Source organism: Ambystoma mexicanum, chromosome 10 (genome assembly GCF_040938575.1).
Source record: "Ambystoma mexicanum isolate Mex_15411 chromosome 10, UKY_AmexF1_1, whole genome shotgun sequence".
Classification (NCBI taxonomy): Eukaryota; Metazoa; Chordata; class Amphibia; order Caudata; family Ambystomatidae; genus Ambystoma; species Ambystoma mexicanum.
Window position 1 is genome coordinate 243,768,759 of NC_090932.1, and position 26,873 is coordinate 243,795,631.

Consider the following 26,873-nt stretch of genomic DNA (forward strand, 5'->3'; position numbering starts at 1 on the left):
TGCTCAGCCCTCTTTATATTTTAAACGGTTCGCATGTTTACATCTTTATTATAATTTATGAGCTATTTTCATAGTAAATGACAATTTTAGTTAGTGTTTTCCTTTTTCAATTACATAATCTGAATAAATATGTTGATTGAATGATTGATTGTAACTTTGGGGCTTAGACTTCTATGGAATCATATATCGTGTCTGTCTTGACCAAAACATTACTAGACTATAAGTTACTTTAAAAAAAAGGTAAACATATTTTAATAAAAAACTTGAATGTTGTTCTTACCTTCTATGTTTTATCATAGAGCTTTTATTTATTGATATTTCAAAGAAGTATAATTTTCTGAACAGGAATATGTTGTGCAAAAACAATTTCATGATAAAATAGTTATGTTTAGCCATTTTTGTGTTTGAACATCGAAAAAGATGTAATCGCCTTACTTTTGAAATTTAACCCACACTTTTGGTTCTCATTTTAGAAATGAATCGTCACCACTATGCCTTGTATTTGCACAACTGCCGGCTTGTGTTCCTTCTTCGCAGAAATTTCAATCAGGCGGACACATTCCGACCAGCAGAATTCCACTGGAAGCTGGATCAGGTAAGCATATGTTGTGCCTGAAGATGATCAAAAGATCTGAGGACTCTTACAAAGACCTTAGGCACACCATGACGCCGTAACCAGTGTGCATGTGATTTATTCAAGAGGACCATTTTGCAAATGATAATGTGATGGCAGCTCAATAATTGCTTTAGATTGCCGAGATGCAATATGGCTTTTCCATCTATTTATGTAGCCATTAATCGAACATTTTATTTCTGAGCTATTTGTACTGTGCAGTTTGTGCTCCTTTACATTCTTGCATACCAGTGACTATTGTAAAAGTGCACTTTTTGAGACATGGGTGCGTTTACGTTACCTGGAGAATGACAGAATTATGTAACAGAGAATCCTCTTTTCAGTTTGCATTTGTGATACAAACACATGTGCACTATTGCTCCCTTTAGTCTTAAAAATGGTAATAATGGGATTGGGCCAATGATATGCAAATATAACATGCTACAGAATGATAATAGTTTAATTACAGGTGTGTTCTGCTGTTCCAATATTGAGATAAGTGAATTAATTTGTTTGCACAGTAACAATACCTTCTGATTATGTTCCTATTGTCTGGTCATAAATCTGGCGACCCCATAGGGATCTCCAACATTTGCGCTGGAATCAAAATCTATGCTGGCTCAAATGCTGGAGCTGGAGCATTTGTATGGCGGAGAGGAGGGAATGTGGTATCCTGCCACTCCTAACTGCCATACAAATGCATGAAAATGTGGTGTGGCAGGAATGGAAGACGGTAAGATATCGCCTGAACAAAAAGACATTGAAAATAGCAATGTTGAAAAGGCCCCATTTGTTGAATCTAATTTCTTTGATTTAGTTGCACTTTTTTCCCAATCAAATAGATGGGGTATGGGGTGTACGGAACTCATGGTGGCAACAGTAAAGACAGACACAAGCGATCACAGTTCAGGCTGTTTATCAAACTGTAAATGCAGGGTGGAAAAACGCCTAAGCTAAACCTAAATCTAAGATGGGAGAAAGTGTCGACCATCAAATGAAAAATAAGGCAGTCATTGTGGCATTGTGTCAAAATAAAAAGGCCAATACAAAAAAAAAAACTATTGCCAATTCATTAAAACTAATTACAGAACGATTGTGGGATAGGGTTTCAATAAAGAAAGAAGTGTTCACAAATAATAAGTCAGGATGTGATTGCCAGGGTTTTCAGCACAGGACTATGTGGGTATGCTGAGCACAGCACCCACTCAAGCTTTCCCAGCACGAGCCGACAGTTCTGCATCAGCTATCAGGTTCTTCGATGGATCTTCGATGGTTAAAGTCTCTTGTCAATAAAAAGTCTCTTACCTTTGAACGCCTCATGTGTTCAACAAAAAGAACAAACAAAAGTTCTGTTCCACGTATACTTTGGGGGAAGTCTTCACTTCTGGCTCCCCCTCTTCCGGGCATTGATCTCTCATGAATTGTATTCAACAAATCAACTAAAGATTTTCTTTTCTCAATGAAACTTGGGTGATGGCTTTTCACCTGATAAGTGGGACAAGTCACTTCCCCTTGTCTTCCAATGCTTCTTGTGCTCAAGAATCGTAAGGTCTTTTTAACCAGTTCTTATGGCTTTGCCCTAGGTTGTCGACTTTCCTCTGTCGGGTCACTCTCGCCAACTTTTACAGACAGTTCACTGTATTTCAGGACTTTCCACTTCGTCCCCTCTTGTTAGCATCCCTCCGCTGGGTTCACTCTTGCCAACTTTCATCAACAATTCACTATGGGACTTAAGACTTCTCCCCTTCTCGTTAGCATCCCTTTGCCGGGTTCACTCTTGCCGCCTTTTGCACCGTACTGTTCATGCACTACTTTTCACCATGCAGAATTCATCTCCCTTAGCTTTAACAATAATCTGTCGGTCAAAGACTTTCAACGGTACAGAGGATTTTACAAGACCCCTGTATGACCACGTTGACCTCTCTTCACCTTTTCCCAATGGCTTCTGGTTATGGTAGTCTCTACCTTCGGGTAATTGCCCAGAACTTTCTGGGTGAGCACCGACGTGGTGCCAGACACCTCTGCTGCAGGCTTTTCCCTACTTTCCTGCACATTTAAAGTTCAAATTAGCTGCTTGCTACTTTTCATTCAAAACAGCCCAGTTTCTTATCAACTCTCCCCTGAACTCACCAGCTGTGATGAACCACTTGGCTTTCTTCTCCTTCGAAGTCAAGGTCGATACCACAGAGACCAGCGTCTCTCCCTGGCTTGGTTATCAGTGGAGGAGGGTCTCATGTACCATTGACATCTGCTGCAACACACGCTGGCCTTTGTTTGTGGTCTTATGTTTCCGTCTGCAGAGGTTTCATGGGCCTTGATAGGGGGTAAGGTCACTTCTCTCCTTGTCACCCTCTCGGTATTTGCCGTCTTTCACCGCCTCTTGAAATGCCGTGCTGAGTTAGCTCTCACGTTGTGCGGTCTGCCTTGCTCCTCTGGTGCTGTCGTGCTTCACCTTTTATCCCTGTAGGGAAAGGAAAGGGCTGTTAGGTGTGTGTGATTTGGGTTAATTGCCTGATTCTGCCTGACTCCTGGGTTGGGACATGTCAGCCGAACAGCTTTTATGTTAGTTTGTATTTTATCATTGTGTAAAAAGGTTTTTGGGTCGGGAAAGTGGGGTGGTAGAGATTCCAGGTACCCCACGGGATAGTAGGGGAAAAGGTGTTATATGAAATTGTAGCTTTCATACAAGGGGTTTTGTTAAATGCAGAAGGGCAAGATTTGTAGAGTTTGAGGAACACACAGGAATTACCAGGATTACTGTCAGAAAATAAACATGGGGAATTGTGGGAATGGTACTCCAAATAGAGTGGAAGTGTGACAAATCAAAATCAAAGGTTTGTGGAGAAGAATGACTGGGAGTGTTTGGATAGGAAACAGAAAAAGAGGGCTTCTGGGAGTTGTGGTTTTGAAAGTAATAGAGTTTAGGGTGCCAGGGGATTTGCCAGATTTGTAGGAGTGACAGGATTTGAGTAAGGGAACTTCTTTGGAAGGAAGGAAGGTAGATGTTGCATAACCAAAGAAAACCTCATAGACTTTGTCCTCCTCACTTTCCATTTTTGTATTGTACTGCGTCTCTCCTGTGGTATTTCCTCAAGCAAAACCCTGGGACACCCTACCCAGGTGATCATCCCTCGCTCGTCCATCCCCAGGGTTGGAAGCTGAGAGCACCAGCACTTCCCTGGTCACCTGAATAAGGTATTCCTGAGGTCTACTTGGCAGAAAACCCTCAGGTTTCTCACTGGGGTAATTGAATAAATTAAGGTAGGGAGAATGTGGGCGTGGTGCTGAGGCGGTCTCCCCCTGCATTCAAAATGGAAAAAATTGCAAAATAAAGGAAAAGCATTTTCAGAGTTCTATTAAGAAAATAGTTTTTCTCAGCCCTGGTAGGTTTATTTTCATATTATGATGTATATCCTGCATTAAAGCCTTGTCAAAGACTTTTACGCCTTCCATTCGCATTATGCCACAATCCAAAATGAGCTTGTCTATGCGTTAAGGCTATTTTTGAGAAGGCTTCTTTATACAACACTTTTGGAAAACTGATAGAGATAATCAGAGCAATATTTCTATTTCCACTGAACCCAGGGGGGATTAAGGTACACTTAAGAAAAAAGGTTAGCTCACAACAGATCTTGTTAGCAAAAAAGAGTGGCTTGCCACACTTCATTTGTACCATATAACAGAACCTTGATCATTCTGAAGCTCCACAAATCCAAGGCTGCATGCAAACTAGGCAAAAGAAAATTGTCTGATAAGGCATGGGCTAAAATGGAATTGTTGATTGATATCCAGAGCTGTAAAAAGCTCTGGGAACTTGGGACCAATGAATGTAATCCTTATGTAATAAGATTTCTTATCCCTTGAATGGGTTCCATTTTTTCACCAATATTTATAATTCAACTGATTTAATGTTATTTAATATTGCTCTATAGACCAAAGTTTGTTTGCTTTCAAGGGAGATTGTCAGCTCCTGAATTCACTGTTAATGAGCTGTTTGAGACTGATGGCACAGGCACCTAGCAAAGGTGCAGGTTCTGATGCAGTTTCTTTGCACCTATGTAAGTCTAACCTTCAATTTTGGGGACCAATCTTAACTGTGGTAGGGGAAGAATCTGATTTAGACTTCTTGTAACATGCTGCCTAGTTGGACCAAGGATATTATTTTCAGTATTCATATAAAAGGCACAGGAATATATCAAATTTAAAAAGGCACATTTCACTTTTGCACCTTTCTGCCAACATTTTCGGTAGAGAAGCATAACATTCCTTTGCTCATGTCCCCTATCGCAATAGCAGTTTTGATTTTTGCATGTATTTTGCGAGTAGCAATTTAGAGCCTATGTCTGTAGTCCCATTTACATCCCAGTGTGCACCCTAAGTTTGCACTACTGATTTGAACAAAATACTATGGACTCTGCTGTCTTATTCTAAACACTAATTGTATCAGTGTGTTACATGCTATAATTAGTAATTAGTAGATTAATAATTGTGTTAGTCCCTACACCCACTGAAAGTTTGCACCACCATAAAAGGGTAAATCCCAGGTTACTCCCCCCCCCCCATTTTGGTTTGTATGAATTCTCAATGCTATCTCACAGCAGTGTCTCACATTATTAGGAAGGCATGCTATCAAACAGTCAGACAGACACAAGTGATCACAGTTCAAGGGTGTTTATTGAACTTTAACAGGGTTTGAAAAATGCCCATCTAATCCTAAATCACAATATGGGAGCAAGCTGCGACCATCAAATAAAAATAATAAAGCAGTCATCCTAGTCCAGTCTGTCAAAATAAAAGGGCCTATACTAATAAACCTATTGCCAATCCTTACTTCTAAATACAAATAGTATTGAAAACAATGTTATGCAAAAGAAAAGTGTTCAAGAAATTATATGTCAGGATATTCAAGTCTTTGGCTTCCCTTCCCCACATTTTTAGCACGGGACAAGGCAGCACACTGGAGCTTAGCACAATCTCTGGGTTCTCTAGCACGAGGATGCAGTTCAAGACTTCACCTTCATGGCCTTCTGTGCCAATGTCTATTTGCCATTCAAAGTCTCTTATTTCAGAGGGCCTGATGCAACACGCCAAACATCAAAGTTCCTTGCTTCTTAGGATTTCACATGTAATTCTCAGATTATCCGCCGGGCTTAGATCCAGTATAACACAAAACCTTCTCGGGAGATTTACATTTCACCATTTGTCTGCATCCTCCGGGCTCGGACCAACTTTATCTACTTTCCCTAACTTTCTTTACTCCAAAAATCAAAGACTTTCGATTGTGCGCTGGATTTTGTTCAACCCATCACAGGACCACTTCGATTCACAATTACACGCTCTCTGCTCGATATAACATCTTTCTCACTTTCACTTTTGACACTTCTCAGCTGAATACCTTACAGAGACCTTCGATTGAACATGCATGCATCGCCGGACCACTCTGTCAAAGGTATTGTATCTTGCGTTGAAAGTTCAATCACTCATCAGCAGTTCAACTGATGCTGCTTTGTTCTTGGAGCCAAGGACTGTACCATGGTGGCTGGTGATTCTCCCCGCCTTCATTAATGACGCAGAAGGACCCCGGGTATCCCCGACACACAATGCAGGATTCTTCAGCCTGGTTTCATGCTCTTACTCTTTCTAATCTTGAGGGCTCATAAAAGTAACAGATCCTTGTCAAAAAGGTCAAGGGAATTTCCCTTCTTGCAATCGGCTTCTGTTTTGCCGTCTTTCTTTCTCGTTAAACTGCCATCTCGGTACTGCTGTTTCCTTGTATGCTTTACCTTGTTTAGAGTGTGCTCTCGTGCTCTGCCTTTTATCTGTGTGGGGAAGCTTAATCAAAGTAAGGTGTGTGTGATGGTCAGTAATTGCCTGACCTTGCCTGACTGTTGTATTGGTACACATCAGGTATACAGCTTGGGTGTTAGTCTGTTTGCCCTCACAGAGGGCTGTCCGTGTGAAAGTGTTTGTGTTGTAAAGGGGAGGGGGTAAAGTTGCTAAATAGCCTACTTGGCAGGATGGGGTAAAGTTGCTATAGGGAAGGGGATACCGCGTCTTACCATCCAGTGTCCCACTCCCACTCCCTGAAGACCCCTCACCCAAGTGATCCTCCCGCACTGGTCCACCCCCAGGAACTGGATCCAAAAGTGATGGCCATTGCCTGGCCACCTGGATGACAGATCCCCGGGGACTAGTGGGTGAGACACATTTTGGTTTCTCACAATACCCATTATCACCTCACTTCTGCAGGAATCTAAGTTATGATTCCTGGCCTAGTTGGAATGTGCACCATTTGAACATTTGCACCACCTAAATCTCCTACAGCCCATCACAAGCTTATGGTAGCAAACTGTCAGGGACGTTTTAGAAAAGGTATTGGAACATCTGACTATTCCCTGAATCTATATGTGTTAGCAATCAAATGCTATTATCTCTACAATGCTCCAATATAAATCGCCTTCATGGACCTCTGATCAGCATTCAAAATGTTAAACAGGGCAAATCCGGATGACCTGAAAGCCATGCAAATGCCAGACCAACAAACTAGGGCTATAGACACACTCCACTCTAATACTATGGCCTGTGTAAGATTTGGTCAACTGGAGGACTGTCCTAGTTGGCCAAGAATGGACTTTCCTACAGGTAGGGGTGTTAGGTACTGGTTTGTTCTGCCTCCATCACATTTCAACCTCTATGCCAATTCACTCAAGCAGGAGTTGAGTGATGTAAGGTTTGCTATATATCTATAAGGGAGAGTCTGCGTCAATGCGTATGCCGATGATGTACTCTTTGCCAGGTCACGGAAATCCCTGAAAGGCTTTAGTGAAACAGTAGAATTTACCCATTAATCGGAGTATGTTCAAAGTCTAAATTATAGAAGGGAATCATAGCTTTACCCCCCTCACCCCTCTTTTTTCCCTTTATGGTCAACTCTGAAACAGGTCAAGCAATTAATTCAGCTGGGTATTGTGTTTAATGAAAGGTTAACAGCAACTTCTCATGTTGAGAGACAGACAACCCTAATAAGAGGGGTCAATATTGCTCTTATTCATGGGATCCATGTGATTTCACCACCAGTGTTTTTCAAATATGCACTCTCAATGTGCAGTACTTGCCGCCGGCGTTTACGTCGATTTTTTGTTTGTTAGCAATGGGGGGTTCCCCCTGGTCCCCTATCTAGCCCACTTCACCAACTAAACCTACAAGCCGCCACACCATAAACCCCTGCCCCAAACACACAACACATTTGCATTTTAAAAGAAAAAAGTCCACAAAAACGCCTTCACCGAAAACTACACATTGAAAATCCATATGTGTAAAACACTGGTGCTGAAAACACAGAAAACAAATTCATGATAGGGAACACTTTGGCAAATGCTTTAAGGCAAGCCCCCTGCACATCCTCTATAGGACCAACATCTTGGGTTCATTGCCCTATGAGGACCTACAAAGAACTGGGTCTGTCTTTCTCAAGAGACGTTTAGGCCTGCCAAACTCAGCAAATTCATTAGCAGTCCACAATACCTCAAGCAGAGTTACATAAGACATGCAGTAAATGTTAATCCTCTGTGGTTGCGGTTCTACATTGTAGGATAGTGAACAGGTGGGCTTGTCAAAGATCGTCAACAGCAATTTCATAAAATCCCTTGGTTAGCTCACACTGGATATTTGACTCTTCTGGGTGATTCTGCCCTCTTGATTAACAAGTCTGTTCTCAGCAGAGGTTATAGAGGCCGACTCTTAGAAAAGGTCAAAAACAAAGAGAGAATCAAGAATTAACCACGGTAATAATCATCGTATTCCTCTTGTGGATGCCATTGATAAGATGGAGAAGTATCTGAAATGGGTTACTACTGCGCTGAACGCACATATTATTTGCTCATTTTCAATGTTTTAATTCATTTTATTTCGTATTTTATCGATGGTTTCCTGGTGGTTTATGATACCAGCTGTGTAGCTGGTGGATGTTAACATGCGCTGCACCTAGATGCCCGCGGGCTTTGTGAGCACTTTACAAATGCAAAAATAAATAAATAAATGTATATAATACAATTTGGAATGTGATACCTTGGTACATTTTATTTTGATGGAAATCATTAAATTCTGTGCAAAGAAATCATGTTTAATCTAATTCTAAGAGAGTATCTCCCGAAATAAAGTGTACGGTAGAAATCTAGGGAGTGCTTGTGCTATCCGAACTTGACACCTTACGGTGCCAAGTACATAGTTAAACAATTGTTTTTGACCAGGATAAATATGCTTAGGAACTGATTCACAGAAGCATTTTATAATGGCACAACCCCATAGGAAAATGATCTGTATTGATAGAGGGAAGTACACGTTTAAGTTACTCTTTATGTCAGAATGAGAACCATCAGAACATTGGAGCCTAGGTTTCGATCACTTCTTCACCAGAAAGGATAGGTCGATCTTAATTAACATTACGCAGGTTCTTTTTTCCCAAGCGGGTAACTATCATCCATACAAGGAAAGGAAGGATGAAAGTTTGTTGATATGAGATAATAATGTGTGTCAAGGAGAGGTCCAGGTGCCAAAGTAAATTCAGCTCTTGTACAGAGATTTCTGTCAGATTACCTTTGTATTTTAGCACAGTAATGACAGGTTTTGTTAACCTCGGTCTTTGGTAGAGGTGCACAGGATTATATTTGTTGAAACCAGTCATGCCAATTTGAAGGAGTGCTGAATTGCCGGGAACACTTGTATTTGCAAACACCTATAATTGACGAGAGAACAGTTAAGTGACAGACAGCCTTTCCTAAAAACAACACTATCTTGTTATAATAAGAATGGCTGAGCAAGTGGCACTAAAATTGGGTGGTTAGGGAGATGAACATTTGTACACTGTATGTGAATAGGAGGGAGCACTCAATGAACTTACTGTCTACAAGACATGTATATAGGAATATAATAATTTAAAACAACCTTCTTGACAGACAACTTGCAGCAGAGAAGTTCATTTTTTATAATGATAAGTGATTTATATAGAACCTTAATCCAAAGCGCTTTACAGAGCACATATTTACAAACAATATCACCCAACCGAAATTGGTACTCATGTTTTGACCTCAGAAGGATGAAAGGCTGAGTTGGCCTTGCCGGGACTCGAACCTGCGACCTGCAGATCATGCTCAGGTCACAGCAGTGAGCACTCAACACACTGAGCTATCTTACCAGCTTGAAGCACCCTTGATAGGAATTACTCATATAGTATTGGGTGATGTGTTAACATGAAACGATCTTTTAGCATCATTATGCTTCAGCATAATTTTTAGCGATGCTTTAAAAATGAAACAATGGTAGGTAGGCCCATAACTCTTAATTTCAAGGGCTAATATATTCAAACACAAAAACACAAGGGGAATGAAGGTTACAGAAGGAATCGAAAATACATTTTATGAAACATTGTCCGCCTTAGTTGGTTCGTAGAATAGCAGCAATTTATTGTAAACACAGCATCACATAAATAAAAACATCACAAAGGTATCTGACAAACATCATCAAGTGCAAAGTGCAAATAGTGCCATTGGTCTCATTGCCACATATATGACAATAGAATCTAAAGTGCAAATGATGCATTAACCAACTTTGTCAATCCAGTATGTCTTAAATGACTAACCAATTAAGCAATAGGCCCTTAGCAGGGGGGTAGGGGGTGTTACCACTTCAGGTAATGCCCGGGGCCCATAGTTACAGACCAATTAAGCAATAGGCCCTTAGCAGGGGGGTAGGGGGTGTTACCACTTCAGGTAATGCCCGGGGCCCATAGTTACAGACTCGAGCGAAGCAAAAGCCTTCATGAAGGCCCCGGCGCATTACCTGAAGTGGTAATGTCCCCCTGCGAGGGGTCTGCTGCTGTCTTAAGGGCCGGGTTACTAAGAGCATTTTTTTTTGTTCCGAAACACCCCAGGGTTTCGGAAAATAAAATAAAATGTTAAAGAAATGCCCGCTTGGGAAGGGAAAACAATCTCTGTTTTCCCTTTCCATGGCGGACATTAAAAAATAATGTCAAAAAGTAAACAAACAAAATGGCCACCATGGAAAGGGAGGAGGGAACACTTGTAGTCCCTCCTCCCTTTCCATGGCGGCCATTCAAAAAATAAGGAAAACTGTAAACAAAGAAAATGGCCACCATGGAAAGGAGAGAAGGGACTATGTGTAGTCCATTCTCCCTTTCCATGGTGGCCATTTTGTTGGTTTACTTTCTGACATTCATTTTTAATGGATTACCCCATTCCAAGCCTCCTCATTGCCTGAGTGGCTGCCACACCCCCCCATTGGAGAAGGAAGGATCATTGTGGGAGAGGGATTCCTGGTCAGGTAATGCCCCGGCGAGGGCCAATGAGATTGCATGTTACAATCTTATTGTCCCTCGCCAGGTACTAATATATGAAAAATCTGAAAGCCACCTGGTTGGAAGGACAAACACAATTGGACCACATTCAAAGAAGCCACAGTCTACTAGGTGAGACACTTGTGTGATGACATTTTCTTCTTGAAAAATGTGAGCTCTTTGGAAGGGCCTTTGCACTTTTCACTTTATGATGTTTTTCAGCTACAATGTTATGTTTTTCTATATGTGATACTGCGTTTTTAATGAATTGCTGCTATTCTATGAGCCAGCTCAGGGGGCTTTTAAATAAGGAACATTTTTAATAAAATGTATTTTCAATTCCTTCTAGAACTTTCATTCCCCTTTTGTTTTTTTGTATTAGGGATCCTTTAAAGCAGCAGGAGCAGGGGGACATTAGATCTTGTCAAGAAGATGATGGGCTGTGGACGGATCCCAGGTTATGGGCCTCTAGGTTAAGTGGATTTGCAAGGGGTTAGCAGATTCTTCCTGCCCGGCCAACTATTGCCCCATCTCCATGACCCCCTTCCTGAGGAAATTGCTTGGGATGTTGGCCCTCCCTCAACTTAACTCCTGCACTGAACTTGATGGTGGTTTTCACAACCATCAGTCCGGATTATGAGCCTCCAGAGGCACAGAAACTGCTTTCCTGGACACCATTAAAGAACTGCGTGTATCCCTTGACTCCAACTCCCCTGCTGTCCTCATCCTCCTTGATCTCTCTTCAGCAATTGACACGGTGAACCACTCAATCCTCATAAAGAGACTCCATGACACCCTTGGTATCTCAGAGCGGGCACTGGACTGGCTTACCTCCTTCCTAACTGGTCACTCTTCCAAAGTAATAGAGGGCTCCTTTTCCTCCCCTTCCTTCTCTTACACTTGTGGCTCCATTCTTTCAACTTGGCTCTTTAACATCTAGCTTACTCTGCTTGCATGCCTCATTTCCTACTTCTCCCCGAACTTCCAGTGCTGTGCTGATGACTCACAACTCTTCTTCTAACTTCCTACAGATGCCCTTGCACCCTCCTTCATCAATGACTGCCTCTTTGCCATCCAGGCCTGATGCACTTCTAATGAACTCTGCCTCAATGCCAGCAAAACTGAGATCCTCCCTATTGGGACCCCAGCATGCTAATTCTTCCGGTCTCTCTGGCCTTTCTCCATGGGTCCTCCCCCTGCTCCCTCTTCAGAAGCCAGGAATATCTGAGTCATCTTCGACTCCTCTCTCTCCTTACTCCCTCATACTAAGGACATGGTCAAGAAGTCCCATTTTCAGCTCTTCCGTCTGAAAGGAATTCTACATTTCCTCACCTTCCTCCAGAATCTCAATGTTTCCCGGGCTCTGGTTCTCTCTACTCTCTCTAGGCTTCACTCTTGCAACAGCTTCCTCTTTGATCTATCTACGTCAACTCTGCGACCCCTACAGCTAATCCAGAATAGAGCAGCACAACCTATCCTTGGCTTCAAGCCCTGGGACTCTAAACCCCTGTGCTCCTATGGCTCCAACTCCTTGTGTGTGAAGTGGTTTTCTGAAAAGAGATCAGGTGGTTGATCGCTTTCTTCAACAGTCTCCCTTCTTTGGAACAACCTCCCCATCCCTCTTTGTCTTGAGCAGGACCTCCTTAGGTTTCCGAAAAGCCTCAGGACCTTCCTTACCACCTCTTCCTTCACTTTCTCTCTACCCTGCTATTTGTACAGTAGCTTGACTGAAGTGCAGAGCCCTTATACAACCTCGGGTCCCTAACTTGCCACTTCTTATCATCTCAGCTGCTGCCTATCCTCTACTCTTGCTTCAGCTCACCCTCCCCTTGGAGGTTGCACTTACCTTTTCTTCATAGCACCATGAGCACCACAGCACCTATCCCATTTCCCTCTGCCCTCTGCACTTGCACATTCTGAACACTCTAAAGGCACAGTAGGTTTGTCTGTCCCTCCCCTATTATCTTCATTGTTTTTAATTAACTTCATTATTTATTACTGTTGTAATTACATTTTCTGTAATCCCATGTCCCTTCCCTGTTGCACGTGGGGCACTTTGAAACAGTATTTGATTCCTGTATAAGCGCCTAACACATGAACAATACATAAATAAATAAAGGGGTAGTCGATCCCCCAGTAGCTCTTGCTGTTCTTCAGGACATCACTGGGATAGGTTGAATGTGCTCTTCGTCCCCCTTGTTTGTGCCCACTCGTACTCCACTAAAGCCTCATTAATAAGACTCTTTTGTGGGTTCAGTGGGATCTAAGGTGCATCTTGAATGGGGAAGTCAACTGATTTACTGACACTGAGTAGTAAAGGGCACCATATTTCCGGAGGGTGCTTCCAGGTGCTTGAAATCAGTGTAGAGATGTTCAGTGAAAAAGAAGAGATGATGGACTACAGTAAGACAAGTTCCTAAGTGACCCAACATGAAGAGAGAGACAGAGGGGCACACAATGCCATACAGGATTAGTTTCCAAAATTAAGGATATGGTTGAAAGAAAACGTATCCAGGGGCAACGTAAGGCTGAGTTAACTACACACCGCCAATTACAAATAGGAATAAATCCTCTTCAGGTATTTCCTCTTGCTATATTCATTTTCAGGAATTACAGTGTGATTTCAGAACCATGCATTGAACGAGGTAAACGTTTTAACTAATGTTAAGTGTGTCACAAATAAATGGACACAGAAGGGAAGATGTGTCCGCAACGTGGAGGATGGAGAGCCGCCAATGCGTTTAAATTAGGGGTGGGTGAACATTAAAGTGCTAGACTCAAATGCTGGTTCGAACCTTTTCAGGAAAGGGCTTCCAGACAGACATAGAGAGAACATACACAGAATGTAACTGTTTGTTTTGCTATGTATTTAAATATATTGACTCAATATGAATTGTCTTATAAATAAATCTGCTCATCAATAAATAAAATAGTACATATTTGTCTGTAGTGTGTTCTATGGGGGGACTCCTGTTTTGAGGTTTTTTTGGGGGAGAGTCATTAAAGGTGTGAGGTATTTCTATTGTCTGAAGGTGGATAGGATAAAGCCTTTCCTGGCTTAGTGGGGAGCAGTGCCAGTGTATCGTGCTTCTTGGGAGCTAGGCATGGCGTCACCACTTCCTCAACAATTCACTGATCTTATTCTTGAAGTGCTGTGATCGCCTATGAACCTTAAATGGCCAAATGACAGAGTTGTGGTTCGAAGATTAAGAGGCAAACATATCGTGTTGTCCTCTGCCCTATCAAAGTAAAAGTTTTTACTACTGTTTTAAAATCTCCCCACTGCTTGAGCTGTACAGTTAGTTCCACATTCTGTCTTTGTACAATATTTCTTAACAGGTGTACACTGCTGCTTGGGAGATGCAGACACTGCTTCTGGCTGACTAGGTCATTGAATATCCTCAGCATTCTGTATCAGAGGGGGCAAGGACTGCCCTGCAGGTGCCTTGCTATTTTGCAGGAACTCAAAAGTAATGCTCTTTATTTGAAGAAACCACCCACTTAAATACTGGGGCCTCCAACCCTTCTTCACCTCAGCTACATCGCCAAGATCATAAGCAGATTGCTCATTGTTCCACCCATTGGTCTTGGACATTGCTTTCTTGAGTAATTCATCCTCCTCCTCCAATTCAATTCCATCACCAAGATTACACTCAGGTTGTTCTGGCCCTACTTATTACCCCATTAAAAGATGTTTTTCAGGGGCAAAGTCTCTTCCAAGAGAAAGTCCAGCACTGGTATGGCCAGCTGAGGTGTTGATAATAAAGAAAGCAAACATACCACAAAATGTCTTCAACCCTCACAAATTTGAAGGTCACAATACACAGTAATTAACCCCCACCCTAAACCCTTCCAACTACAAATGAAAACAAATAAAGCCTAAAAGAGGGACTAACACAACACATAGTGCCTCATCACAAGTTTGGCAGTAACCCTTAAATCCGGCGGTAGCGCTGTTACCGCTGGATTTAAGGGTCCGCCAAATCAGGGCTTCAGCTGATTTCTCCCCAGCTCTGAGCTGGGGGGAAATCTGCCGAAAATTCACGCTCATACCGCCGGCGGGAAATCCGCTGGCGGTATGAGCATGGAATTTCCCCATTGAGCCCAATGGGGAATGGGGCATTTCTGAATGGGCTCAATGGGAAATAGGGATTTCCAAATCCGCCGAACCCGTGATCCGGCGCTAATAGCGCCGGTGGGTTTGGTGGTAGGGCAGATAGCGCCAGCGCTATTAGCGCCGGCCTTACCGCCCAACTCGTGATGAGGCCCATAGTATTTTGCCCCCAATATAAGTACATCCAATGCCAATCGTTGTCAATGGAAATGTTCTATAATTGTATAATACATGAAGAGACAGGAATGAGACAATCTATTGTAGAGAAATCTACACTGAAGAAATGTGTTGGGAAGGGGGGCTGATTGTCCCAGACCCCCCAAGCACTTTCAGATGTGGCAGAGGCCTGGGAGTGTGCAGTAGGGGCTCAGTGAGGTTTCAAGAGGGAGGCGGGGGTCGCCAGGGGCTACAGTGCGCAGAGGGTGGTGCATGCTTTAGTTTTACAGTATATAGGGAATTAAACGCAATTTAAAATAGTAGCCGCTTTATTGAAATTGAGGCCTAGTTCTGCACTCCAGCTAGGGCCACAGCTCAAGCCACATGCACACGGAAATAAGTGTAGGCATGCAAGAATAGGGAATAGATTGTAGCACGGGCACCAGTGAGAAAAGCCAAAGCTACACATATTCATTGACCCATCACTGTCTCATGTTGCCAGTTTTCATAACCCAGAAGGAATGATCCCTGCAAGACCACAAGGGGGTTGAGAGCTCGACGAGAAGCAGGGCATGAGCCTCTGACATTCCACGTCCCAGTTCTAAGTAATAACACCCAGAAGCCCCATCCCAAGATCCCAAGCATTCCAAGATACCAGTCAATAACAGACCACTGACCATAAAGCTGCTAAACCCCAATTGATCAGAAAAGATTTGAAAACAGGGATCAGTTGCCTCCACCATAGGTCACGTGATTTGCGCTGTGAGGGGCCGGGATGGGTAAAACGACATAGTCAAAACGAGGGTGGGGAGCTTTGGATGGGCACTGACATGTCTGGAATCGAGTTAGTGTGTGCGATGGCCTCGAAGTATTCTCTTAGCCTTTGTTTGCAGTACCAGGTGCACATCAGGTTAGAGCTAGAGCCTTTCCTCACATAATCACCTATTAATTGTAGAGTCATGCCTGATGATAAGTAAGGAGGAGCCCACATGAAGAAGATGGACAGAATGGGCTGGGAACAAAGGCCTGGCATCCCTTATGGAGCAGGTAGCTAATGTATATGGTCTCAACCAACCAGCCATTTGGAATTGTACATTATGTAATGTGCGACACTGATGACACTGTGTGCCTTCATAAAGTGTTGCTCATACTGATTTTAACAGAACTTTCCGTGGCAGCAGAGTTCTTTGCGGGCACATTTCTATTTTTGGGGAAATAAAACTAGGTTTCTGTACAAAAGTATACAGAGAAACAAATTGTATCACCATGTGAGCCGTGGCCTGCAAACAGCATCTGAAAATCACACTTGCAAGGAAAGGCAGAATGTTTGCAGCTCCTTTTAAATAAAAATATAACTGACAAGATATGGGATAAATATTTCCAAGAATGACAAAATATCCTGCAACTTTTATTAAAATAGAGATCTGCTTCATCCAGGGTGAAAAGCAAATCATTTTAAAGTGACAAAAAAAACGAATTTGGGCCTGCATTTTCTGCTGGTGTTTGTGTCTAGTTTCCTTTACAGAAATAAAGAGTCAGTATTGTGAAACCTACAGATGTTGAACATGTGAAATTTTTATAGGAGTTTGATAAGCCGATACCAATTGTAAACTGCTATATTTTGTGAAAATGTAAAATCAAGGGGAATAGAAAGTGTAACTTTAAAAGTTGCAATTGTTAAATAAACCAACGTGGATGAAGCTAGGACTGAACGGACAAATGGCATTCCTTTGAACTCATAACCCCCCAGAAACAAGATGGGACAAGAGATAGCATGCCTTCTCAACGAAATGAAAACCCTTTTGAAGCTGAGCAATAAAGGTAATGACTGTCGCTGGAACTCGGTCTCAGGAAGGCAGACCCTACAATTAAGTGCAAGTGTTAACATTACAGCATGCCTCTGTCTATGTGCGTGGATTTTAAATCTTATAAATACAAGGAATTCAGCTCAGCCAGTGGGTCTTTCTCTACCAGTCAAATAGCACAGTGAGCTAAGCGCTTGCCCATGATATATGTGCGCAGCCTGCTATGGCAGGTTTGAAACCTGGCACTAGCAATTCAGCCATCGTCCTTCCGAGGTAAATACATTGAGTACCACTTTGTGGGATAATAATGTCTTCTGTTATTTCAGCGCTCTGATATCTATGGGTGTGAAGCGCTATATAAGAACTATATTATTATTATTATTATTATTATTATTATTATTTATTATTATTCATATCCAATCTGATATTTTGCCAAGGACATTCCTGAAGGAAGTAATCTGACTCATGGTAAGACAGAATGTCTTATCTAAAACCAGTCCGGCCCTGAGACCACTCCAAGGGGGTGGCACAGAGTCAAAAACAGCCCAGCACATTAAACTACAAACAACTTTAACATTGTGACGGGCCTACAAGTCATAAATACTCCAGGTCTGAATTAACAGTGTGGACACCAGATGTTTTGGTTATCAGGCAAAAAAACCAAAGACTGCCATGCAGAGGCGTTGCTAGGGGGAGGATCTGAGGGAGCTATAGCCCCGGGTCTTTTGGTTGTAGCCCCGGATAGAAGCTCAAGTGCTACATCCAAAATGCTAGGTAGCTCAGAGTCCCGCCAGTCCTAACATTAGCTTAGCCCCTGATCTTTTCAGACATAGCATCACCCCTGCTGCCATGTATTATTGTATAAAGAAATAAATGCATTAGGAAAATAAATTGGATTTCTATTTCTGGTGATAACTTTGATACGAACAATCCAAGTGAGTTGATTGTTTTTTTTTTAAACTGTCCAGCTTCAAAATAAGTATTAGATGGATCCAAAACAAAATTCTTCTGATGTAATTTTTATTATGTAAATTTGACGATTTTGTATTTCGCTGTGCAGAAACGTTGCATGTCAGTGAATTGGTGCACCCAACACTAGGCCCTTTAAGAAGAGGTAGCAATACTTTGAAATGGATGGAGATGCAGAATATATTCAAACATCAACAAACAGACTGACTCAGGAAGTTGGCAAAGTACGTCTGTTTTAATATCAATTATCTAAAACAGGGAGTTACAACGAACATCAACGAACATCTGCTTGATCTTCTCACTCAACTAATCTCATAAAAAACACATTTGTAGTTAAAACTCATCATCATCGACATCAATCTACATTGCAAACTACAAAAACCTACTTGGGAAAGTGATTGGCTTAACGGGAACATCTAGGTATACGTTCCATACTTGTTGGGAAGGTGATTGGGTCTCTATCATCAGGTGGGGCAACTAAGCCCTTCTCTAGAGCAAGTCACTATGAATGTCATCAAATACATGACATCCCATTGGCTACACTAACTACAGGGCTATTACATGTCCCACTACAACTGGTTGGCACCCTTGCATCCCTTGGTACTATTTCACACACTCTAGAAGCACGCAGGTTGGCACACAGCTGCTGGTGGGCTGGTCATAACCATAGCTTCCCACCTCATTAGCCTGCCATCTATCATCGCTCTTGCGGTCTGCTAGTCAAATAGCCTTTAAACATTGGCCGTGGAAATGTTCTTTGTGCCTGAGAATAAAAGGGAGTATAGGCATACTCTGTCTCTTGGTTTTGATGCAGCCCAACTGAGTATCTATTTGTATCCATCCGCGTGACTAGAGACCATGTTTCAGTGCTTTTCTGCATTTAAAATACTATTAAATGATGAACCTCTGACATCTTTAATTTTCTCGCTCTTCACTTCAAACAGGAGTTTGTTCTTTTCACACATTTTGCAGCTTCTGAACGAAAATCAAGGCTGATGGTGGCCTTGACTTCCCGGTGCTGGGCCAGCTAAACTCTTCTTGAATCTTCCTCTGGTATTAAGTTGTTTTCCAACTGCGCCACACTGAAAAAGCCTGTCTATTAACTGGGGCCAAACTCTGCTAATTGTGCGTAATGGAACATCCATAGTCTATCTATTCCTATGTATCTATGTTGGCACATTGCCACAATCTATTCACTATGTAGCCAGGCTTTAAGGATAGTTTGCCTACTTGCATTACTGTGTCTGTACAATTGTAAAATGACTTGACTTTTTCTGTAGCATGAGCATCTTTATCTCGATTCCGAAATGTTGCTCATCTTTAACACCTTCTCCTTAGATCTTCATAGAATGCTTACATTCTTCAACCTCTTTTCTCGTTTCTGAATTGGTCAGATCTTCTTTGTCTGACATCATCAATCTTCCATTTTGCTCGGTTTTCACACTTCTTCCAGGATTTCATTCAAATGGCCATCATAGTGTCGGGAGTGCAAATATGGCTTTCTCAACGGGTATCTTACTTCCAGTATTCTCTTCGGTACAGGTATTCTCACTGGCACTGCACGTGTCTCACACTCTGGCTCCCAACATGTAGGCATCATGGGGGCAGAGCTTTGAGTGGGGGTACTTGTCTCCACCTCTACATCAGTGATTTATATATCCTAGCATTCGTATTTGCGGACACATTACTTTGAGATGGAAAAATAATGTGTGCATTAAGGTATAAGTGGGTTAAATGCGAAATTGTTTAGTCATCAACCATGGGATGTATGGGGATAACAACTGCATCAATTAATTTGTATCAGAGAGAAAAGACAAGTGCAACATGTCTCTAAAATGGCATTGAATCAAATGGGAGGGAAACTGGGTTTCAAAGTTTCTCCCATTAGTCTGCATGATTCATTAATATGACCAATGGTCACAGAGGCATAATCCTAATGTGATGTCACTTTTATAACGCTGTCCAATCACATACATTGGCCAATTAGTTTAAATACATTATACTCACCTCAAAAGGGAGTGGTTTATGTTCTATAAAAGGTCAAACTCATAGATTCTGGACACACTCACTTTCTCACTCACTGACTCATGGAGAGGAAGAAGGAGAGAAAGGAGAATTAACAACAACAGGAAGGGGATGGAATTGATTGCTCTCCGTTTTGACCAATTTTGGATTAACACACAGCACTGTAAGTGAGGCATACCAGGTGTTAACGTCCCTGACCATCTTCAGTGAAAGAGACAACAGACAGACTGACCTGTCACAAGGTGACCTTACCATGCTCTTTTGGGTTCAGCAAGGAGTGTAGTGGTAGGGTCGACCCTTGTCAGTAGCCACTGTGTCACCCTTATAGAACAACAAGGGAGACATAGCAACTTCCAAGGAGCTACCAATATAGGGGTAAACATGCCTACTGCAAGGTAGGGGAAAAAAGTTAAAGTAACAGGTCTCAGATGTCAAGGAAGATGAAGGGTCTTGAGGCAGGAATCCGAGGAGAGTCAGGAGAGCAGGTAATCCACTGAGATGAGGAGGATGGAGACGTAGAAATGAAGAGTAGAAAATGGATAAAAGGAGTGTGTATGGTAGAACTCAGGAGGCCAACGGAGGAGCAAGGCCCAGGAAAACAGGAATAATGAGGACCAGGAGCAACGGAGAACAAGAGTAAAGATACAGGGAGTGTCTGCTGGAGCAACAGCTACCAGCGTTGAAACGCAACAAGGTCTTTGTGACATGCTGTTAAATACCTTGGTACAGCGGGAAGCTGACAAACACTAGACTAATCACGTTCGTTCATGATGAATGTGATGGTACATCTGGTGCTTCTGGCAGATGGGTGCAGGACCAAGTGTCCTGGTTGCACCCTCCAATGCTGCCACAATGAGTGCCACATGAAATTAGGAGGAAACTAATCTCATTCTACTGACTGATGCATACCTGCTCCTAGAGAGGAAAATTGAACCATTCCTTAAGAAGGTGCCCACCTGTTTGTAAAACAGCCAAAATAAATTCATGTGTGAGTATGATCTAAAGGGGAAGTCATTCTGTGTGGAGCGATAATATAACAGGAATAGAATAAGCCATGACCACTGTTATTTGTAGACACTGATATGTGGGAATATATGCATTGATTGTATATCCCAAAAAAGTTAGGGAATATTTCAGAAGGATATGTGCTTCTGGAAATATATATTTGATAAACTAGGTCTGATGGTTTGTATACACCGAGATCCTCTGACTCATTCTCTCTGCGAAGACACCTACCTAGCATGGAAGAAGTATTATAGGTGTTAAATGGACATATCACTGTGTACATAACTAGAAAAATAATATACATTAAGTAGTTCAAGGGTATAATGCCAAGCATAATACTGCTATCAATGCTGAGTTCCTAAAGTCAAAAGAGAGAGGGCGATTGTTTGCTACCCATTTTCCTGCATTTCATGTTGCTCATTGAAAGTGAGAAAGGCACACTTTTACAAATCAATGAAATAGAAACACCACTGAAGGGAATTTAGCCAACATACTAATAATAATATTTATTGTGCTTTAGTTTACATTGAAACTTTACACAAACAATACATGTTGAACATATATTTTGTTTCGAGAAGGGGTTCGTCATGGGTATGTGTTAGCCCCCTTCCTTTTTTATCTCTATATTGAAGAAATTATTGGGAACTTGTGGTAGCCAGTCTTGATCCCCCCCAGGCTTGGCCTGGACAGGCTCCCAGTTCTGTTCTTTGCAGACGACGCAGGGATACTGTCGACTACACAAAGGGGCCTTTAGAAATGGTGTGCTGTATTCATGGGGAAGTGCAAGTGCCTCAAGTTGGAGATCAACAGTTATAAAACAAAGGCAATGGCCTTAAGGCATAGACTGGCTAGGAGGGTCCTGTTGAGTATTGTGTGTGAAGGTATGACTCTGGAACAAGTTGGTATGCATGACTACCTGGGTATTCGGTTCTCAGAGAGCTTCCAATGGCTGAACCAGCACTGTATGGCTGCAACAACCTTGGATAAATACTGTGGAGGTTTGCAGAAATTATTTAGTACCCATGGTAGAGGGGCAATGTCACCTGTCCTGGAACTTTTCAGAGCACAGGCTCTTCCGGCAGCTCTGTATGGAGCAGAGTGGCGGGGTCACATAAGGGCTCCATCCCTCGATGTCTCAGAGAATGATTTTCTTAGAGTAATCCTGATGCAACCAAGAGGGTCCCCTTAGCTAGATTTCAGATGGAGTGCAATTTGCTCACTGTTGTAGGGGTCCTGGCCATAAAACCAGTATTGTACTGGGTCAGGATCTGGTAAAATGAACTTCTAGCACCCTGCCGTCAGGCTCTAACTAATTTCCTAACTCTGGGGGAGGCTTGTTCCCTTCCCTGGTTTAGGTTTGTCCACCAAGAGCACTGCAAACAGCATGGTGGTGAATCGAGATTATCAGGAAATGGTGCTAAACCAGATGAAGCAGGCTTTCATGGTTCTGGGTACAGGACAAATGTATTTGTCACATAAATGGTCACATGGTTTTGAGGAATATCTCAACAATGTCAGCCTAGGGTATGCCTGCTCATCGTACATAGAGCTGTGCACTAACACCTTGAAGGTAGCTTCCTTCACTGCTGGATGGAATGAGAGGAACAGCACAGAATGCATAGCTTGCGTGGCGACTAATGAATCCATTTTGCACTTTATGCTGTTTTCCAGTAGATGTAGTGATCTGAGACGGCGGTACTTGGAACCATTGTCCAAACTCAGGAAGGTGTCCGGTGGTCTCAAGAAGCTATTAAACTTAGCCTAGATGCTGAGGACCCAGTTGTAGTGTTTGCAGTGTCTAAATGAATACATTGAGTGTGGCTACTAAGATCAAAGAAGTTGGAATCATGTGACTTGACTGTGCTAGGAAACATGATTAAGGCATAGTACCTCGGTTTTGGGCTGACCTATAATATTTTGCGAATAGATTCTTTTATCCTTTTGTCAATAGATATATTATGTTGTACTATGCATTACATTTGTAATTGTGGGATTTTTAAACTGATTCACTTTTATGGATTGTAATGATTTTTGGGAAATAGAATTGTATTGGAGAAGTTGTATTATTAAATGCATTATTTTATGTGTTTATGGCTCCAACTGCTGAATAAAGTTATGTTGGATCATATTTTCTTTTTACAAGCAATTTACATGCAGAATTGTAGCATGTTGCAATTGTGTTTTGTGAAATGCGTCTGACATTCTGACATGTCTATTGAGTTAGGGGGAGGTATCTATTGTCAATAAGGGGGAAGTAGAGAGAATAAGGTAGGCAAGGGCGTTTTGAACTAATTTGCTTTTTGACAAATGAAAGTCTTATCCTGGACCCTCATGCATTGTTCATTAAATGGTGCATATGTGCCCAGGGTAAACAAAATATATCTATGGTAAGATGTGCTTTACAAAAGTATTTAACGCTAGACGTGTAGAACAGAAAACTGGGGTGGCTAGCATTTTGATAATTTTTCATCATTGCCTTTGGAATTTCATTGATGTATAACTTGTTTATCTTTTTAAACTGATTCAATTATTTCTGTGATGTTAATAAATAGACCTTTACGACAACCCTGTGTGTTTCTTGCCCTGAAAGAGGCAGGTGTCTATAGGGATCAATTCTGGTAAATTGAAATTTGCAGATTCATAAAAATAACTTTTTCAAAGAAAGGAACATTTTGTGCGTCTATTTTCAAGTGGGTGGAAAGTTCCCCTAAATTCAATGTCATCTGTTTAAAACATCCCAAAAAATCGTAATACATTTTGTGTTGTTTGTAAAGGTTCTTTGAATAAAAAATACATTTACAATAGGAAAAGAAAGAGACACGTTTTAATGCACTGTAACTGACCATCATTGATGAAAGGAACTTTGCTCTATCTTGGAAGCGTTTAAGAGGATCGTCTCCTCCTTCCTCTCAACTTTTTTCATTTTCCTAGGCGCATAATGGGCTGACACTGGACTATATGAATTTGGGCTGTTTGTATGGCATCGTCCACCCCAATGTAGAACGTGTTGGTTTATGTTGCTTTATGGTACAGTAAAAAGATTGGGTATGGCCAAAAACAGTGTTCAGGCTTACCTGGTAGTGATGATGGCCTTTCGAATCCCTTCCTCAGTTTTAAGTGGTGCAGGGACCTCACAGTCACATTAACAGAAATTCTGTCATGCAAATGCCTTACTTCCTTTTTGTTTTAAGTGACGGCATGCTATGGCAGGGGTTCATTTTGAGGAGGTCAACTTACACTCTGTAGTGACTGTATTGCTGTCTACCTGGAATGCAACACATTGCAATATAAGCTTGATCAGCTGAATACCTTAGGCCGGGGCAGTCCCTATGATATGATGGGAGGAAGCTTAAGGTGTGCAGTGATTTTTCTGTAGCTGCTGCTCTCAGTCATTTAGTACCAGCTCAGAGGGAGGATCAATGAGGTGGGCATCCTGTCAGGAGTGACATTCTCTTATAAGACCCAGGGAAAACAACTTGGCCCATAAACAAATCATTCTTATTATTTGTTCTGGGCTGAAACATAGCACATCATTAAAAAGACACATTACAGATGAACATCTGTAATGTACAGAGGTATTTTGGGAAGAATATTTGTTTGTATTACTTCTTGACTGGGTCAGGCTGTACAAAGTCAAGTGACCAGTATTCACTGCATGCCTAATGGTTAAAATTAAATATATAAATAGAGCATTGGTGAGAAGGTCAAACTGCTGCTTGCTTTCTCCAGGGTGAAAACTATTTTTGTCCAACAATGCTCTGGATAAAAGGCATGCCGCATTGTGGGCAGGGCATGTAGCCGCATGGGCATCGACCCCACTGGAAAGGAAAGTAGATACCCGTTGCTTGAAATGATGTCTGTTTTGGGTGATAAAAAGATCAATATGTACAAATGTCACTTTCCGAGTGCAGTATGGCATTAATAAATGGAAGCCGAGTGAAAAGCCAGAATGATGATTGAAGATCTCTAACGCAGGCCGTGAAACCTAATACCATTGCTACTGAATGTGTGTTGAGCGCAGCTGTAATGCAGCTGCTTTTTTAATTAAGCTGTCTTTGTTCAAGATAACATGTTACATGAAAACGTTTAGGCAGCTCTGAACTATGTATTTGATGTCACCTTTCATATGTAACAACTGAGACCATAGACGTGATATGTATGCCTTCGGGATAAGCCTTTGTTGGCTATTGTAGACTTAGGATTGATGACAGCAGCCCCCTGCCTCTGGGCAGTTTACGCTGATCCATTTCAAGTAATGGACATAATGTATTAACTTGGGCAATAGAAGTTCCTGTGTGTGTTAAAGAGCAATCTTTGATTCAGTCATTGCTGCTGTTGTGAGCTTTGTTACTGCACAAACCTGTTAGCAATATTTAGGCCAAGCGATAGCCAATGCACCCACGCATTCCTCCTTCTTGTGGGCTGAGAGTGTTTAGTCCACATTGTGTTGCTGAAATTGTGAGGAGGAGTGTGTAGCTGAAATGTTTTGAAAACAAACAACAACATATTTAGGGAGTTAACAGTGGACAATAAATTCCCTGGTGGTGTGCTGTAGCAAAGAACACTGTCAGGTCTAGCTGCAGAGGAACACAATCATAGGACTCAGTATAGGTCAATCGTGTATGGTACAGATGTGCCTCTCGCTGGTCAGAATATATAAAGGGGTGGCCATGGTTTATGAGGACCAGCACACACCGTCTATGCTAGTGCTATTATAGCAATATATAAGCACTCTGGCGCGAGGTACAGTTTGGGTACTGACAGACACAATCAGTACACAATTGATCACTTCAAAACCGGTGTAAACAATGATGTTCTGCATGAAATGGAACAAGTTCCCTTTCTGAATGGTGTATCCTTCCACTGTGAGATCTTGGCAGTGTGTATGGTATTCATAATCAACTGGTGTGACATGACAGTAGGAGAATGTAGCATTCTATTTCACGGGTATTTGATTCCATTGCCTGGGTGGCACATTGTGTTGCTAGGACAGAGAGAATCTGGTATTCTAAGTGTTTTGAATGTTGCATGTTGTTCCCTCATGCCTCACCTCTACACTAGCTGCTAACACGGGAACCCGGCAGAGGGTTGTTGAAGAAGGATGTGGGATGGGCAAATAAAGCAGAGCTATAGATAGGTCGCTTTCAGCTATTGGGTGTTTTGCACCTCAGAGCTCCGAGGGATATTGCTGAAGATCCAAGTTCTTTTTTATCTTTCAGAAGTTGCTCAGAAACACTTAGTATAATATCCTGGGTTTAAAAGCGAATCATTTCTAATCCTCTGCATAGTCTTTCCTTGCTCGCATGGGAGGGATGTAATAGTTACATATACATGCAGCAACAACTCGCCCATAAAATGGGAACTCCTGCAGACTGATTGCACTGGAGGCTTGTTTGCATGTTTCATTGTGATTTATACTGCGCTCTGCTGCCATTTTCATCGTCTCCAGGGGCCCAGGTGGAGCTGAAAATGAAGGGGGTTTGAAACGGTTAGTTAGTGGGATTGAGCGGGAAAAGCACAAGGGAGTTTTGATGTGCTGTTGGTGGCTTCAGTTCAGAATAAGCGGTTACTGTGTGCTGGTATGCTTTTTTGATCATTGTAGTGTAGTGATTTTGGTGGGTTGCTGTATGTGGGTTTTTTTATGTGCATCTTGGGTGTTGTGGAGTGTTGGTGCAGTGCTGGTAGTTTGCTGTGTTTTTGTTTTTTGTGGCAGAGGTATGTGTCTTGTTTATTCAGTGTTGGTTGGCTGGTATGCACAGTATTAGAGAGTTTTTAAGAGGGTTTGTTACGAAATAAAGGGGGTTTGAAACTGTTCGTTAGTGGGATTGAGCGGGA

At 42.0% G+C, this 26,873-nt stretch overlaps 1 protein-coding gene across 1 annotated transcript in view; it reads left to right on the plus strand.

The window, feature by feature from the left end:
• The window catches only part of CLSTN2 (calsyntenin 2), a 3,665,407-nt gene that overhangs the window by 2,708,527 nt on the left and 930,007 nt on the right, over positions 1–26,873 (plus strand). Inside the window, exon 9 of the mRNA XM_069617773.1 lies at positions 474–595. Coding sequence (XP_069473874.1) covers positions 474–595 — 122 coding nt within the window. The remainder of the gene's footprint in view (positions 1–473; positions 596–26,873) is intronic.